Source organism: Vidua chalybeata, assembly GCF_026979565.1.
Source record: "Vidua chalybeata isolate OUT-0048 chromosome 35 unlocalized genomic scaffold, bVidCha1 merged haplotype SUPER_35_unloc_1, whole genome shotgun sequence".
Lineage (NCBI taxonomy): Eukaryota > Metazoa > Chordata > Aves > Passeriformes > Viduidae > Vidua > Vidua chalybeata.
The window spans coordinates 139,802-150,441 of NW_026530296.1; the positions used below are offsets into that span (position 1 = coordinate 139,802).

The 10,640-nt window shown below is 56.0% G+C and overlaps 3 protein-coding genes across 3 annotated transcripts in view; 2 read left to right on the forward strand and 1 right to left on the reverse strand.

The window, feature by feature from the left end:
- LOC128782664 (striatin-4-like) overlaps positions 1 to 3,132 on the reverse strand; it is a 15,701-nt gene extending 12,569 nt beyond the window's left edge. The window contains exons 1-3 of the mRNA XM_053933120.1: positions 2,905 to 3,132; positions 469 to 572; positions 219 to 235 (exon numbers count right to left, since the gene is read on the reverse strand). Coding sequence (XP_053789095.1) covers positions 219 to 235; positions 469 to 572; positions 2,905 to 3,111 — 328 coding nt within the window. The 5' untranslated portion in view covers positions 3,112 to 3,132. The remainder of the gene's footprint in view (positions 1 to 218; positions 236 to 468; positions 573 to 2,904) is intronic.
- Positions 2,913 to 6,068, forward strand: FKRP (fukutin related protein). The gene is made up of 2 exons (XM_053933127.1): positions 2,913 to 3,004; positions 3,860 to 6,068. Exon 2 carries the CDS (start codon positions 4,001 to 4,003, stop codon positions 5,609 to 5,611), a length of 1,611 nt encoding a protein of 536 aa, XP_053789102.1. The 5' UTR covers positions 2,913 to 3,004; positions 3,860 to 4,000; the 3' UTR covers positions 5,612 to 6,068.
- A 2,641-nt stretch (positions 6,069 to 8,709) lies between these two features.
- On the forward strand, positions 8,710 to 9,965 carry LOC128782677 (uncharacterized). Its single transcript, XM_053933132.1, has 2 exons — positions 8,710 to 9,202; positions 9,246 to 9,965. The coding sequence occupies exons 1-2, from the start codon at positions 8,928 to 8,930 to the stop codon at positions 9,823 to 9,825; spliced, it is 855 nt and encodes a 284-aa protein (XP_053789107.1). The 5' UTR covers positions 8,710 to 8,927; the 3' UTR covers positions 9,826 to 9,965.
- The last annotated feature ends 675 nt before the right edge of the window (positions 9,966 to 10,640 follow it).

A 10,640-nucleotide genomic window follows, 5' to 3' on the forward strand; every position in this document is an offset into this window, starting at 1 on the left:
GGGATATTTTTACAGTTCTGTGTTGCTTTTGCAAATTTTTGGGGTGTTCAGGACATTTTTTAGGGTTTCTGGGTGGTTTTTAGGGTTTTTTTAACCATTTTTCGGGATTTTTCTCAGATTTTTCGGGGTATTTTTACAGTCCTGTGGTGCTTTTGTACATTTTTATGGTTTTTATGGTATTTTTTAGGGTTTCTGGGTGGTTTTTAGGATTTTTTAACCATTTTTCGGGATTTTTCTCAGATTTTTCAGGGTATTTTTACAGTCCTGTGGTGCTTTTGTACATTTTTATGGTTTTTATGATATTTTTTAGGGTTTCTGGGTGGTTTTTAGGGTTTTTTTAACCATTTTTCGGGATTTTTCTCAGATTTTTCGGGGTATTTTTACAGTCCTGTGGTGCTTTTGTACATTTTTATGGTTTTTATGGTATTTTTTAGGGTTTCTGGGTGGTTTTTAGGGTTTCTCCCTCACCTCTCCTGCTTGAGGGCGAACTCCAGCATCCGGATCCGCCGCACCAGGTCCAGCTTGAGGCTCTCCTGGCCCTGGCGCTCGCCCTGCAGGAACGCCACCTGCGCCTGGGGGACATTGGGGACATCAGGGGGACATCAGGGACATTGGGGACACCGAAGGGACACCGGGGACATTGGGGACATTGGGGACATTGGGACACTCAGGGTCCCCGAGGTTCTCCTGGCCCTGGCGCTCGCCCTGCAGGAACGCCACCTGCGCCTGGGGGACACCAAAGGGACATCGGGGACACTGGGGACATTGGGGACACTCAGGGTCCTTGGGGACACTGGGGACACTGGGGACACTGGGGACACTCAGGGTCCTTGGGGACATCGGGGACACTGGGGACATTGGGGACACTCAGGGTCCTTGGGGACATCAGGGACATTGGGGACACCAAAGGGACATTGGGGACACTCATGACCCTTGAGGCTCTCCTGGCCCTGGCGCTCGCCCTGCAGGAACATCACTGTGCCTCGGGGACATTGGGGACATCAGGGACATCAGGGGGACATTGGGGACATCAGGGGACATTGGGGACACTGGGGACACTGGGGGACACTGGGGACACTCAGGGTCCTTGGGGACATCGGGGACACTGGGGACATTGGGGACACTCAGGGTCCTTGGGGACACTGGGGACACTGGGGACATTGGGGACACTCAGGGTCCTTGGGGACATCGGGGACATTGGGGACACCAAAGGGACATTGGGGACACTCATGACCCTTGAGGCTCTCCTGGCCCTGGCGCTCGCCCTGCAGGAACGTCACTGTGCCTTAGGGACATTGGGGACATCAGGGGGACATTGGGGACATTAAGGACATTGGGGACATCGGGGACATTGGGGACACCAAAGGGACATTGGGGACACTCATGACCCTTGAGGCTCTCCTGGCCCTGGCACTCGCCCTGCAGGAACATCACTGTGCCTCGGGGACATTGGGGACATCAGGGACATCAGGGGGACATTGGGGACATCAGGGGGACATTGGGGACATTGGGGACATCAGGGGGACATTGGGGACACTCATGACCCTTGAGGCTCTCCTGGCCCTGGCGCTTGCCCTGCAGGAACGCCACCTGCGCCTGGGGGACACCAAAGGGACATTGGGGACACCAAAGGGACATTGGGGACATTGGGGACACTCAGGGTCCTTGGGGACACTGGGGACATTGGGGACACTGGGGACATTAAGGACATTGGGGACATTGGGGACACTTGGGGACATTGGGGACATTGGGGACACTGGGGATATTGGGGACATTGGGGACACTGGGGATACTCAGGGACATTGGGGACATTGGGACACTCAGGGTCCTTGGGGACACCGGGGACATTGGGGACACTTGGGGACATCAGGGACATTGGGGACATCAGGGGGACATTGGGGACATCAGGGACATTGGGGACACCAGGGTGTGACAATGTCCCCACACCCCATCCCAGTACCCCCAGTGCCCATCCCAGTATCCCCAGTATCCCCAGTATCCCCAGTACCCCCAGTGCCCATCCCAGTATCCCCAGTATCCCCAGTATCCCCAGTACCCCCAGTGCCCATCCCAGTATCCCCAGTATCCCCAGTGTCCATCCCAGTATCCCCAGTGCCCATCCCAGTGCCCATCCCAGTATCCCCAGTGTCCCCAGTATCCCCAGTGCCCATCCCAGTATCCCCAGTGTCCCCAGTGTCCCCAGTATCCCCAGTGCCCATCCCAGTGCCCATCCCAGTATCCCCAGTGTCCCCAGTATCCCCAGTGCCCATCCCAGTATCCCCAGTGTCCCCAGTATCCCCAGTGTTCCCAGTATCCCCAGTATCCCCAGTGTTCCCAGTGTTCCCAGTATTCCCAGTATCCCCAGTGTTCCCAGTGTTCCCAGTATCCCCAGTGTCCCCAGTATCCCCAGTGCCCATCCCAGTATCCCCAGTGTCCCCAGTATCCCCAGTGTTCCCAGTATCCCCAGTATCCCCAGTGTTCCCAGTGTTCCCAGTATTCCCAGTATCCCCAGTGCCGCGCTCCCGCCGTGTCCCGGTGCCCTCCCCCGCCCCCTCCCGGTGTCCCCAGTGCCCATCCCAGTATCCCCAGTGCCCATCCCAGTATCCCCAGTGCTCCCAGTATCCCCAGTATCCCCAGTTCCCATCCCAGTATCCCCAGTATCCATCCCAGTGCCCATCCCAGTATCCCCAGTATCCCCAGCGCGGCGCTCCCGCCGTGTCCCGGTGCCCTCCCCCGCCCCCTCCCGGTGTCCCCACCCCCTCTCCGCCGCCCCGGCCGCCATTTCCTCCCAAGATGGCGGCAGCCGCGGCCACCCCGCCCCGGTGACCCCCGCTGTCCCCCCGGTGTCCCCCCGGTGTCCCCTCACCGTCCCTCCCCTCATGAGGGCAGCGCCGCCGCCATTACCTGCAGCTCGGCCCTCTCCGCTTCCCAGCGCCCTTTCTCCGCCTCGAACCGCGCCCACTCGTGCTGGATGAAGTGCAGGATGCCCGGCAGGCTGAGGCCGGTTCGTGCCGCGGGCTCGGGGCCCGGAGCGGGGCCCGGAGCGGGGCCGGGAGCGGGGCCGGGGGGCGGAGGTTGGGCCCGGGCCGGCGGAGCCCGCTCGGCCGCCATGGCGGCTGCCACAAAGGGAGCCACGGCCGGCAGCGCCTTCCTGCCACAAAGGGAGCCGGAAAGGAGGCGGGGCCGCCAGGGGAAGGGGCGGGGTCACGGGAAAAAGGGCGGGGCCACGGGAGGCGCTGTTGCCGCGGCAACGGGGGGGGGCTGTGGGGGGAATTTTGGGGGGATTTCACGATTTTTTTGGGGGGGTTCTTTGGGGGTTGTGGGAGATTTTTTTTGGGGGGGGGTTTAGGATTTTTCGGGCCGTTAGAGGGGACTTTTGGGGGTTTTGGGGGGGTTTTAGGGCTTTTCCGGGGGTCTTTGGGGGTTTATAGGAGATTTTTGGGGGCTGATAGGGAATTTTTGGGGGATTGGAGGGGATTTTTCGGGGGGTTGGGTTTTGGGGGGTCTTTGGAATGTTAGAGGGGAGTTTTAGGGGTTCCGCGGGATTTTGGGGATTTATAGGGAATTTTGGGGGGTTTTAGTGGGGTTTTGGGGGTCTTTGTAAGGTTAGAGGAGATTTTGGGCCGTTTAGGAGATTTTTTAGGGGTGGTCGTTGGGGGTTTATAGAGAATTTTGGGGGTTTTAAATTTTTTTGGTGGCTTGGAGGGGATTTTGGAGGGTTTTCAGGATTTTTTCGGGGTGTGTTTGGAAGATTAGAGGGGATTTTTTTGGTGGGGGGGAGGTTGGGGGCGGGGTTTAATTATCGGGAATTAATTAACGCCTCATTAACAACCCCTCATTAACATTCCCGCCTCCACAGCGCCACCGCGTGGCCACCGCTGGCATCGCCACCCCCACCACCACCGAACCGACGGCGGCGCCACCTCCACATTAACTAATCACCCCCCCCCCCCCAATTAACCAACCGGTGAGCTAATTAATGAATTAATTAACCGGCGCCATGAGGATCACCCCCTGCCAGGCCGCCCTGGCCGCCGCCATCGCCCTCAACCTCCTCCTGCTGCTCCTGTCGCGCCTGATCCCCGGCGCGTCCCCTCCGTGCCGCCGGCCCCGGCGCGTCCCCGAGGGCGTCCCCGGCGTCACCGTCATCCTCCGCGACTTCGACGGCCCCGAGCACGACGTGGCCGCCACCGCCCGCTCCTTCGCCGCCCTGCCCGGCGTCCCCGTCCTGGTGGCGGCCGAGGTGTCCCCGTACCCGCCCGTGCCGCTGCCCGCCGGCGCGGCCCTGCTGTCCCTGCGGCCGGAGCCTCACCGGCCGCCGCCGCGGCCGGAGCTGGCCGTGAGGACGCGCCACGTGGCCTTGGTGCCGGACGGCGCCCGCGCCGCGCCCGGCCTGCTGCGGCGCATGAGGGACGTTCTGGAAGCTTCCGCGGACGCCGGCACCAAGGTGGTGGCGGCGGCCGTGGGGCAGCGGCGCCCGCGGTGTTTGGCGGTGGAGGTGGACATCAAGGCGTGGACGGTGCGGTACAGCTACGCTGACCGGCAGAGTGACCGGCACGGTGACCGGCAGAGTGACCAGCAGAGTGACCAGCAGGGTGACCGGCAGGGTGACCGGCAGAGTGACCGGCACGGTGACCAGCAGAGTGACCGGCACGGCGACCTCTGCGGGGCGCTGGACGGAGCCCCGGCCGTGCTGCTCCTCCGCACGCGCGACCTCTTCTCGCTGCCCTTCCCTCTGAGCCGCCCGGTGGCCACCTCGCTGTCCCTGCAGGCGGCCGCGCGGGGCTGGCGGCTGCTCCTGCTGCCGGCCGCTTTCCCGCTGGCCCCGCGGCCGCCCCCGTCGCCGCACGCGCAGCGGCGAGCCCGCGGCGCGGACGAGGCGCGGCGCCGGGCGCTGCTGGAGCAGTTCGGCGTCAAGCTGGAGGTGCTGGCGGACGGCGCCCGGCGCTGGCACGGCTGCGACAAGGACACGGCGCGCTGCTTCGGCACCGTGCGGGCGCAGAGCCCCGAGTACCTGCTGGCCGGGCGCTGGACGCCGCCCTGCTGCCTGCGGGCGCTGCGAGCCACCGCGCGCCACGTGCTGGCCCAGCTGGAGGCGGCCGGCGTGCGGCACTGGCTGGAGGGGGGCTCCCTCCTGGGCGCCGTCCGCCTCGGCGACATCATCCCCTGGGACTACGACGTGGACGTGGGGCTCTACCGCGACGACGTCCCCAAGTGCCGCTGGCTGGCGGCCGTGGCGGCCACCGGCCGGCCCGTGGAGGACCCGCAGGGATTTCTTTGGGAGAAAGCGGCCGAGGGGGAATTCTTCCGCGTCCACTTCAGCCGCACCAACCGGCTGCACGTGGACCTGTGGCCGTTCTACGTCCGCCCCGGCGCCGCCGTGATGACCAAGGACACGTGGCTGGGCCACCGGCAGGACGTGGAGTTCCCCGAGCGCTTCCTGGTGCCCCTGGGCACGGTGCCCTTCGCCGGCGTGCTGGCCAAAGCCCCCAACGACCCCCGCGGCTTCCTGGAGCTCAAATTCGGGCCCGGTGCCATCGAGAGCCCCGAGTACCCCAACCCCGAGGTCAGGAGGCTGGCACAGGACGTGGGCAATAAAACCTCGCGGTGACGCTCGTGTCACTCCGTGTGCCACTCTGTGTGCCACCCCTGGGGTCCCAGTGCCACCCTTGGGGTCCCTGTGCCACCCCTGGGGTCCCTGTGCCACCCCCGGCGCCATCGAGAGCCCCGAGTACCCCAACCCCGAGGTCAGGAGGTTGGCACAGGACGTGGGCAATAAAACCTCGCGGTGACATCTCTGATTGTCCCCAGTGCCACTTTTGGGGTCCCTGTGCCACCCCCAGGGCCATCGAGTGCCCCAAGCCCAGGATCAGGAGGCTGGCACAGGACGTGGGCAATAAAACCTCGCGGTGACGCTCGTGTCACTCTGTGTGCCACCCCTGGGGTCCCTGTGCCACCCCTGGGGTCCTTGTGCCACCCCTGGGGCCATCGAGAGCCCCCAGAGTGCCCCAAGCCCAGGATCAGGAGGCTGGCACAGGACGTGGGCAATAAAACCTCGCGGTGACATCTCTGATTGTCCCCAGTGCCACCCCTGGGGTCCCCGTGCCACCCCTGGGGTCCTTGTGCCACCCCTGGGATCCCCGTGCCACCCCTGGGGTCCCTGTGCCACCTTTGGGGTCCCTGTGCCACCCCCAGGGCCATCGAGTGCCCCAAGCCCAGGATCAGGAGGCTGGCACGGGACGTGGGCAATAAAACCTCGCGGTGACGCTCGTGTCACTCCGTGTGCCACTCTGTGTGCCACTCTGTGTGCCACCCTTGGGGTCCCAGTGCCACCCCTGGGGTCCCTCTGAGGGTCCCCAGAGCCCCCCGAGTACCCCAACCCCGAGGTCAGGAGGTTGGCACAGGACGTGGGCAATAAAACCTCATGGTGACATCTCTGATTGTCCCCAGCGCCACCTTTGGGGTCCCAGTGCCACCCCTGGGGTCCCTCTGCCACTCTGGGTGTCCCCAGTGCCACCCCTGGGGTCCCTCTGTCACCTTTGGGGTCCCCAGTGCCAACCTGGGTGTCCCCAGTGCCACCTTTGAGGTCCCCAGTGCCACTTTTGGGGTCCCTGTGCCATCCCTGGGGTCCCAGTGCCACCCTGGGTGTCCCCAGTGCCACCTTTGGGGTCCCAGTGCCACCCTGGGTGTGCCCAGTGCCACCTTTGGGGTCCCAGTGTCACCCTGGGTGTGCCCTGTGCCACCTTTGGGGTCCCAGTGTCACCCTGGGTGTGCCCTGTGCCACCTTTGGGCTCCCTGTGCCACTTTTGGGGTCCCCAGTGCCACCCTTGGGGTCCCAGTGTCACTTTTGGGATGCCTGGTGCCACCCTGGATGTCCCCAGTGCCACCCTGGGTGTGCCCAGTGCCACCTTTGGGGTCCCAGTGTTACCTTTGAGGTCCCCAGTGCCACTTTTGGGGTCCCTGTGCCATCCCTGGGGTCCCTGTGCCACCTTTGGGGTGCCTCTGTCATCTTTGGGGTCCCAGTGCCACCCTGGGTGTGCCCAGTGCCACCCTTGGGGTCCCTGTGCCACTTTTGGGGTCCCTGTGCCACTTTTGGGGTCCCAGTGCCACCCTGGGTGTGCCCAGTGCCACTTTTGGGGTCCCCAGTGCCACCCTGGGTGTCCCCCCAATTTCCCCAATTTTCCCCCATTTTCTCCTCCTTTTTTCCCAATTTTCCCCCATTTATTCCCCATTTTTTCCCAATTTTCCCCCATTTTTTTCCCATTTATTCCTCATTTTTTCCCACTTTTCCCCACTTTTCCCCATTCCCTTTTTTTTTTTAAGGATCTCTTGGAATCCCCCCCTCCCCAAACCCCCAAATTCCCCCAAAAAACCCACTCGGAATTGCGAAATTAAGAATTTTTATAACAAATCCTCGGAGTGATGAAGAATTCCAGCTTTTTTTTTTGGTTTTTTAGGGAATCCCAGGATCCTGAGAGAATTCCCAGCTGGATTCAGAAACAAAAAAATCCCAGGATTTTCTTCTTTTTTTCCATTTTTTTTGTCGTTATTTTGTCTTTTTTTCTTTTTTTTTTACCAAAAAAAGTCTCGGATCCAACGCCGGGAAAAAGAAAACAAAAAATAAAAACCAAAAACCTTGAAAAATCTCCCCAAAATTCAAAATAATAATAAAAAAAAATGTAATTCCCCCCAAAAAAAATTTTTTTTACATCCCCCCCACAAAAAAATCTCCCAAAAAATTGCCCCCAAAAAATCCCAATAAATAAATAAATAAACAAATACATAAATAAATAAATACATAAATAAATATTTAAAATTTAAAAAAAAAATTAAAAAATATCCTGGAAAGTCCTCCAAAAAGTCAGAAAAATAATTAAATTAAATTAAAGCAGTAAAAATAAAGTTAAAAGAAAATAATAATAAAAATAAAATGAAAATAAAAAATATAAAACCAAAAATTTAAAAAATTATTTTAACATTAAATTAAATTAAAACAATTAAAATAAAATAAACTAGAAATAAAAATATAAATATAATAAGATTAAAATGAAATAAAAATAAAATAAAAATAAAATAAAATAAAAATAGAAATCAAAGTAAAATAAAAAAAAAAAATAAAAATAAAATAAAATGTAAAATAAAATAAAATAAATAAAAATGAAATAAAATAAGATAAAATAAAGGAAAATAAATAAAAAATAAAATAAAATCAGATAAAGTAAATAAAATAAAGTAAATTAAAATGAAATAAAATGAAATAAAGAAAAATAAAACAAAAATAAAAATAAAAATTAAAAAAAATAAAGTAAAGAAAAATAAAATAAAAATAAAGATAAAATAAAATAAAAATTAAAGAAATAAAATAAAATAAAATAAAATAAAAATTAATGAAATAAAATAAAATAAAATAAAATAAAAATTAATGAAATAAGATTGAAATAAAATAAAATAAAATAATATTAAATTAAATTAAATTAAATTAAATTAAATTAAAATAAAATAAATGAAAATAAAATCCCCTTTGGGATTCGCAGGCTCGGGGGGATCCGAAATTCCCAAAGGAAATTCCCCGAGGGCGTCCGTGGACAAGGATCTTTAAAAAAATATCTTTGAAACCATCTGAGCTTAAAAATAGACGCGAGTGGAGCTTAAAATGCCCCCGGAGAGCCCCGGGGGAGTCCCTGGAGCGCTGCTGGAGCTGCGGGAAGGTTCTGGAAGCCTCGCGGGGATCCAGAGGGGCCTGGCAGGTCCTGGAGACGTTCTGGAGGTCCTGGAGACGTTCTGGAGGTTCTGGAGATGTTCTGGAGTCCTGGAGGAGTCCTGGAGGTTCTGGAGACGTTCTGGAGTCCTGGAGGAGTCCTGGAGGTTCTGGAGAAGTTCTGGGGGTTCTGGAGGAGTCCTGGAGATGTTCTGGAGGAGTTCTGGAGATGTTCTGGAGGTCCTGGAGGAGTTCTGGGGGTTCTGGAGGTCCTGGAGGAGTTCTGGAGGAGTTCTGGAGGTCCTGGAGGAGTTCTGGAGGTTCTGGAGCAGTCCTGGAGGTCCTGGAGGAGTTCAGGAGGTCCTGGAGACGTTCTGGAGGTTCTGGAGAAGTTCTGGGGGTTCTGGAGGAGTTCTGGAGATGTTCTGGAGATGTTCTGGAGGTCCTGGAGACGTTCTGGAGAAGTTCTGGAGGAGTTCTGGAGGTCCTGGAGGAGTTCTGGAGGTTCTGGAGGAGTCCTGGAGGAGTTCTGGAGGTTCTGGAGGAGTTCTGGAGGTCCTGGAGGGGTTGGAATGGATCCAGAGGTGCCCATGGAACAGTTACGGAGGTCCTACAGGAGTTCTGGAGGTCCTGGAGGAGTTCTGGAGGTTCTTGAGGAGTCCTGGAGGAGTTCTGGAGGTTCTGGAGATGTCCTGAAGGTTCTGGAGGGGTTGGAATTGATCCAGAAGGGTCCTTGGAGCGATTCCAGGGGTTCTGGAGAAGTTCTGGAGGAGATATGGATGGTTCTGGAGGTTCTGGAGGAGTTGGAATGGATCCAGAAGAGTCCTGGGAGCAGTTCTGGAGGTTCTGGAGAGGTTCAGAAGGTTCTGGATGGTTCTGGAGGGGTTGGAATTACTCCAGAAGTGTCCTTGGAGCAGTTCCAGAGGTTCTGGAGAAGCTCTGGAGGTTCTGGAGGAGTTCTGAAAGTTCTGGGAGCCTTGAAATGGATCCAGAGGGGTCCTTGGAGCAGTTCTGGATGTTCTGGATGGTTCTGCAGGGGTTGGAATTACTCCAGAAGGGTCCTCGGAGCAGCTCTGGAGGTTCTGGATAAATTCTGGAGGTTCTGGATGGTCCTGAAGGAGTTCTGAAGGTTCTGGAAGCCTTGGAATGGATCCAGTGGGGTCCTTGGAGTGGTTTTGAAGGGTCTGGAGAGGTTCTGGAGAAATCAAGGATGGTTCTGGATGGTTCTGGAGGGGTTGGAATTACTCCAGAAGGGTCCTCTGAGCAGTTCTGGATCGATTCTGGACTCCTGCATCAATTCTGGGCCTCCAGGATCAATTTTGGATCAATTTTGGGTCTCCTGGACCAATTCTGGGTCTCCAGGATTGATTCTGTATCTCCTGGATCGATTCTGGATTAATTTTGGGTCTCCTGGACCAATTCTATGTCTCCAGGATCAATTCTGGATCAATTCTGGACCTCCTGAACCAATTCAGTGTCTCCAGGATCGATTTCAGGTCTCCAGGATCAATTCTGGATCAATTCTGGACCTCCAGGATCAATTCTGGACCAATTCTGTGTCTCCAGGATGATTTTGGGTCTCCAGGATCAATTTTGGATCAATTCTGGACCTCCTGGATCAATTTTGGACCAATTCTGGACCTCCTGAACCAATTCTGGACCTCCTGGACCAATTTTGGATCAATTCTGGACCTCCTGAACCAATTTTGGACCTCCTGGACCAATTCTGGACCTCCTGGACCAATTTTGGATCAGTTCTGGACCTCCAGGACCAATTTTGGATCCATTCTGTGTCTCCTGGACCAATCCTGTGCCTCCAGGATCGATTTCGGGTCTCCAGGATCAATTCTGGACCAATTCTGGACCTCCAGGACCAATTCTGAACCAATTCTGTGTGTCCAGGATGATTTTGGGTCTCCAGGATCAATTTTGGATCAATTCT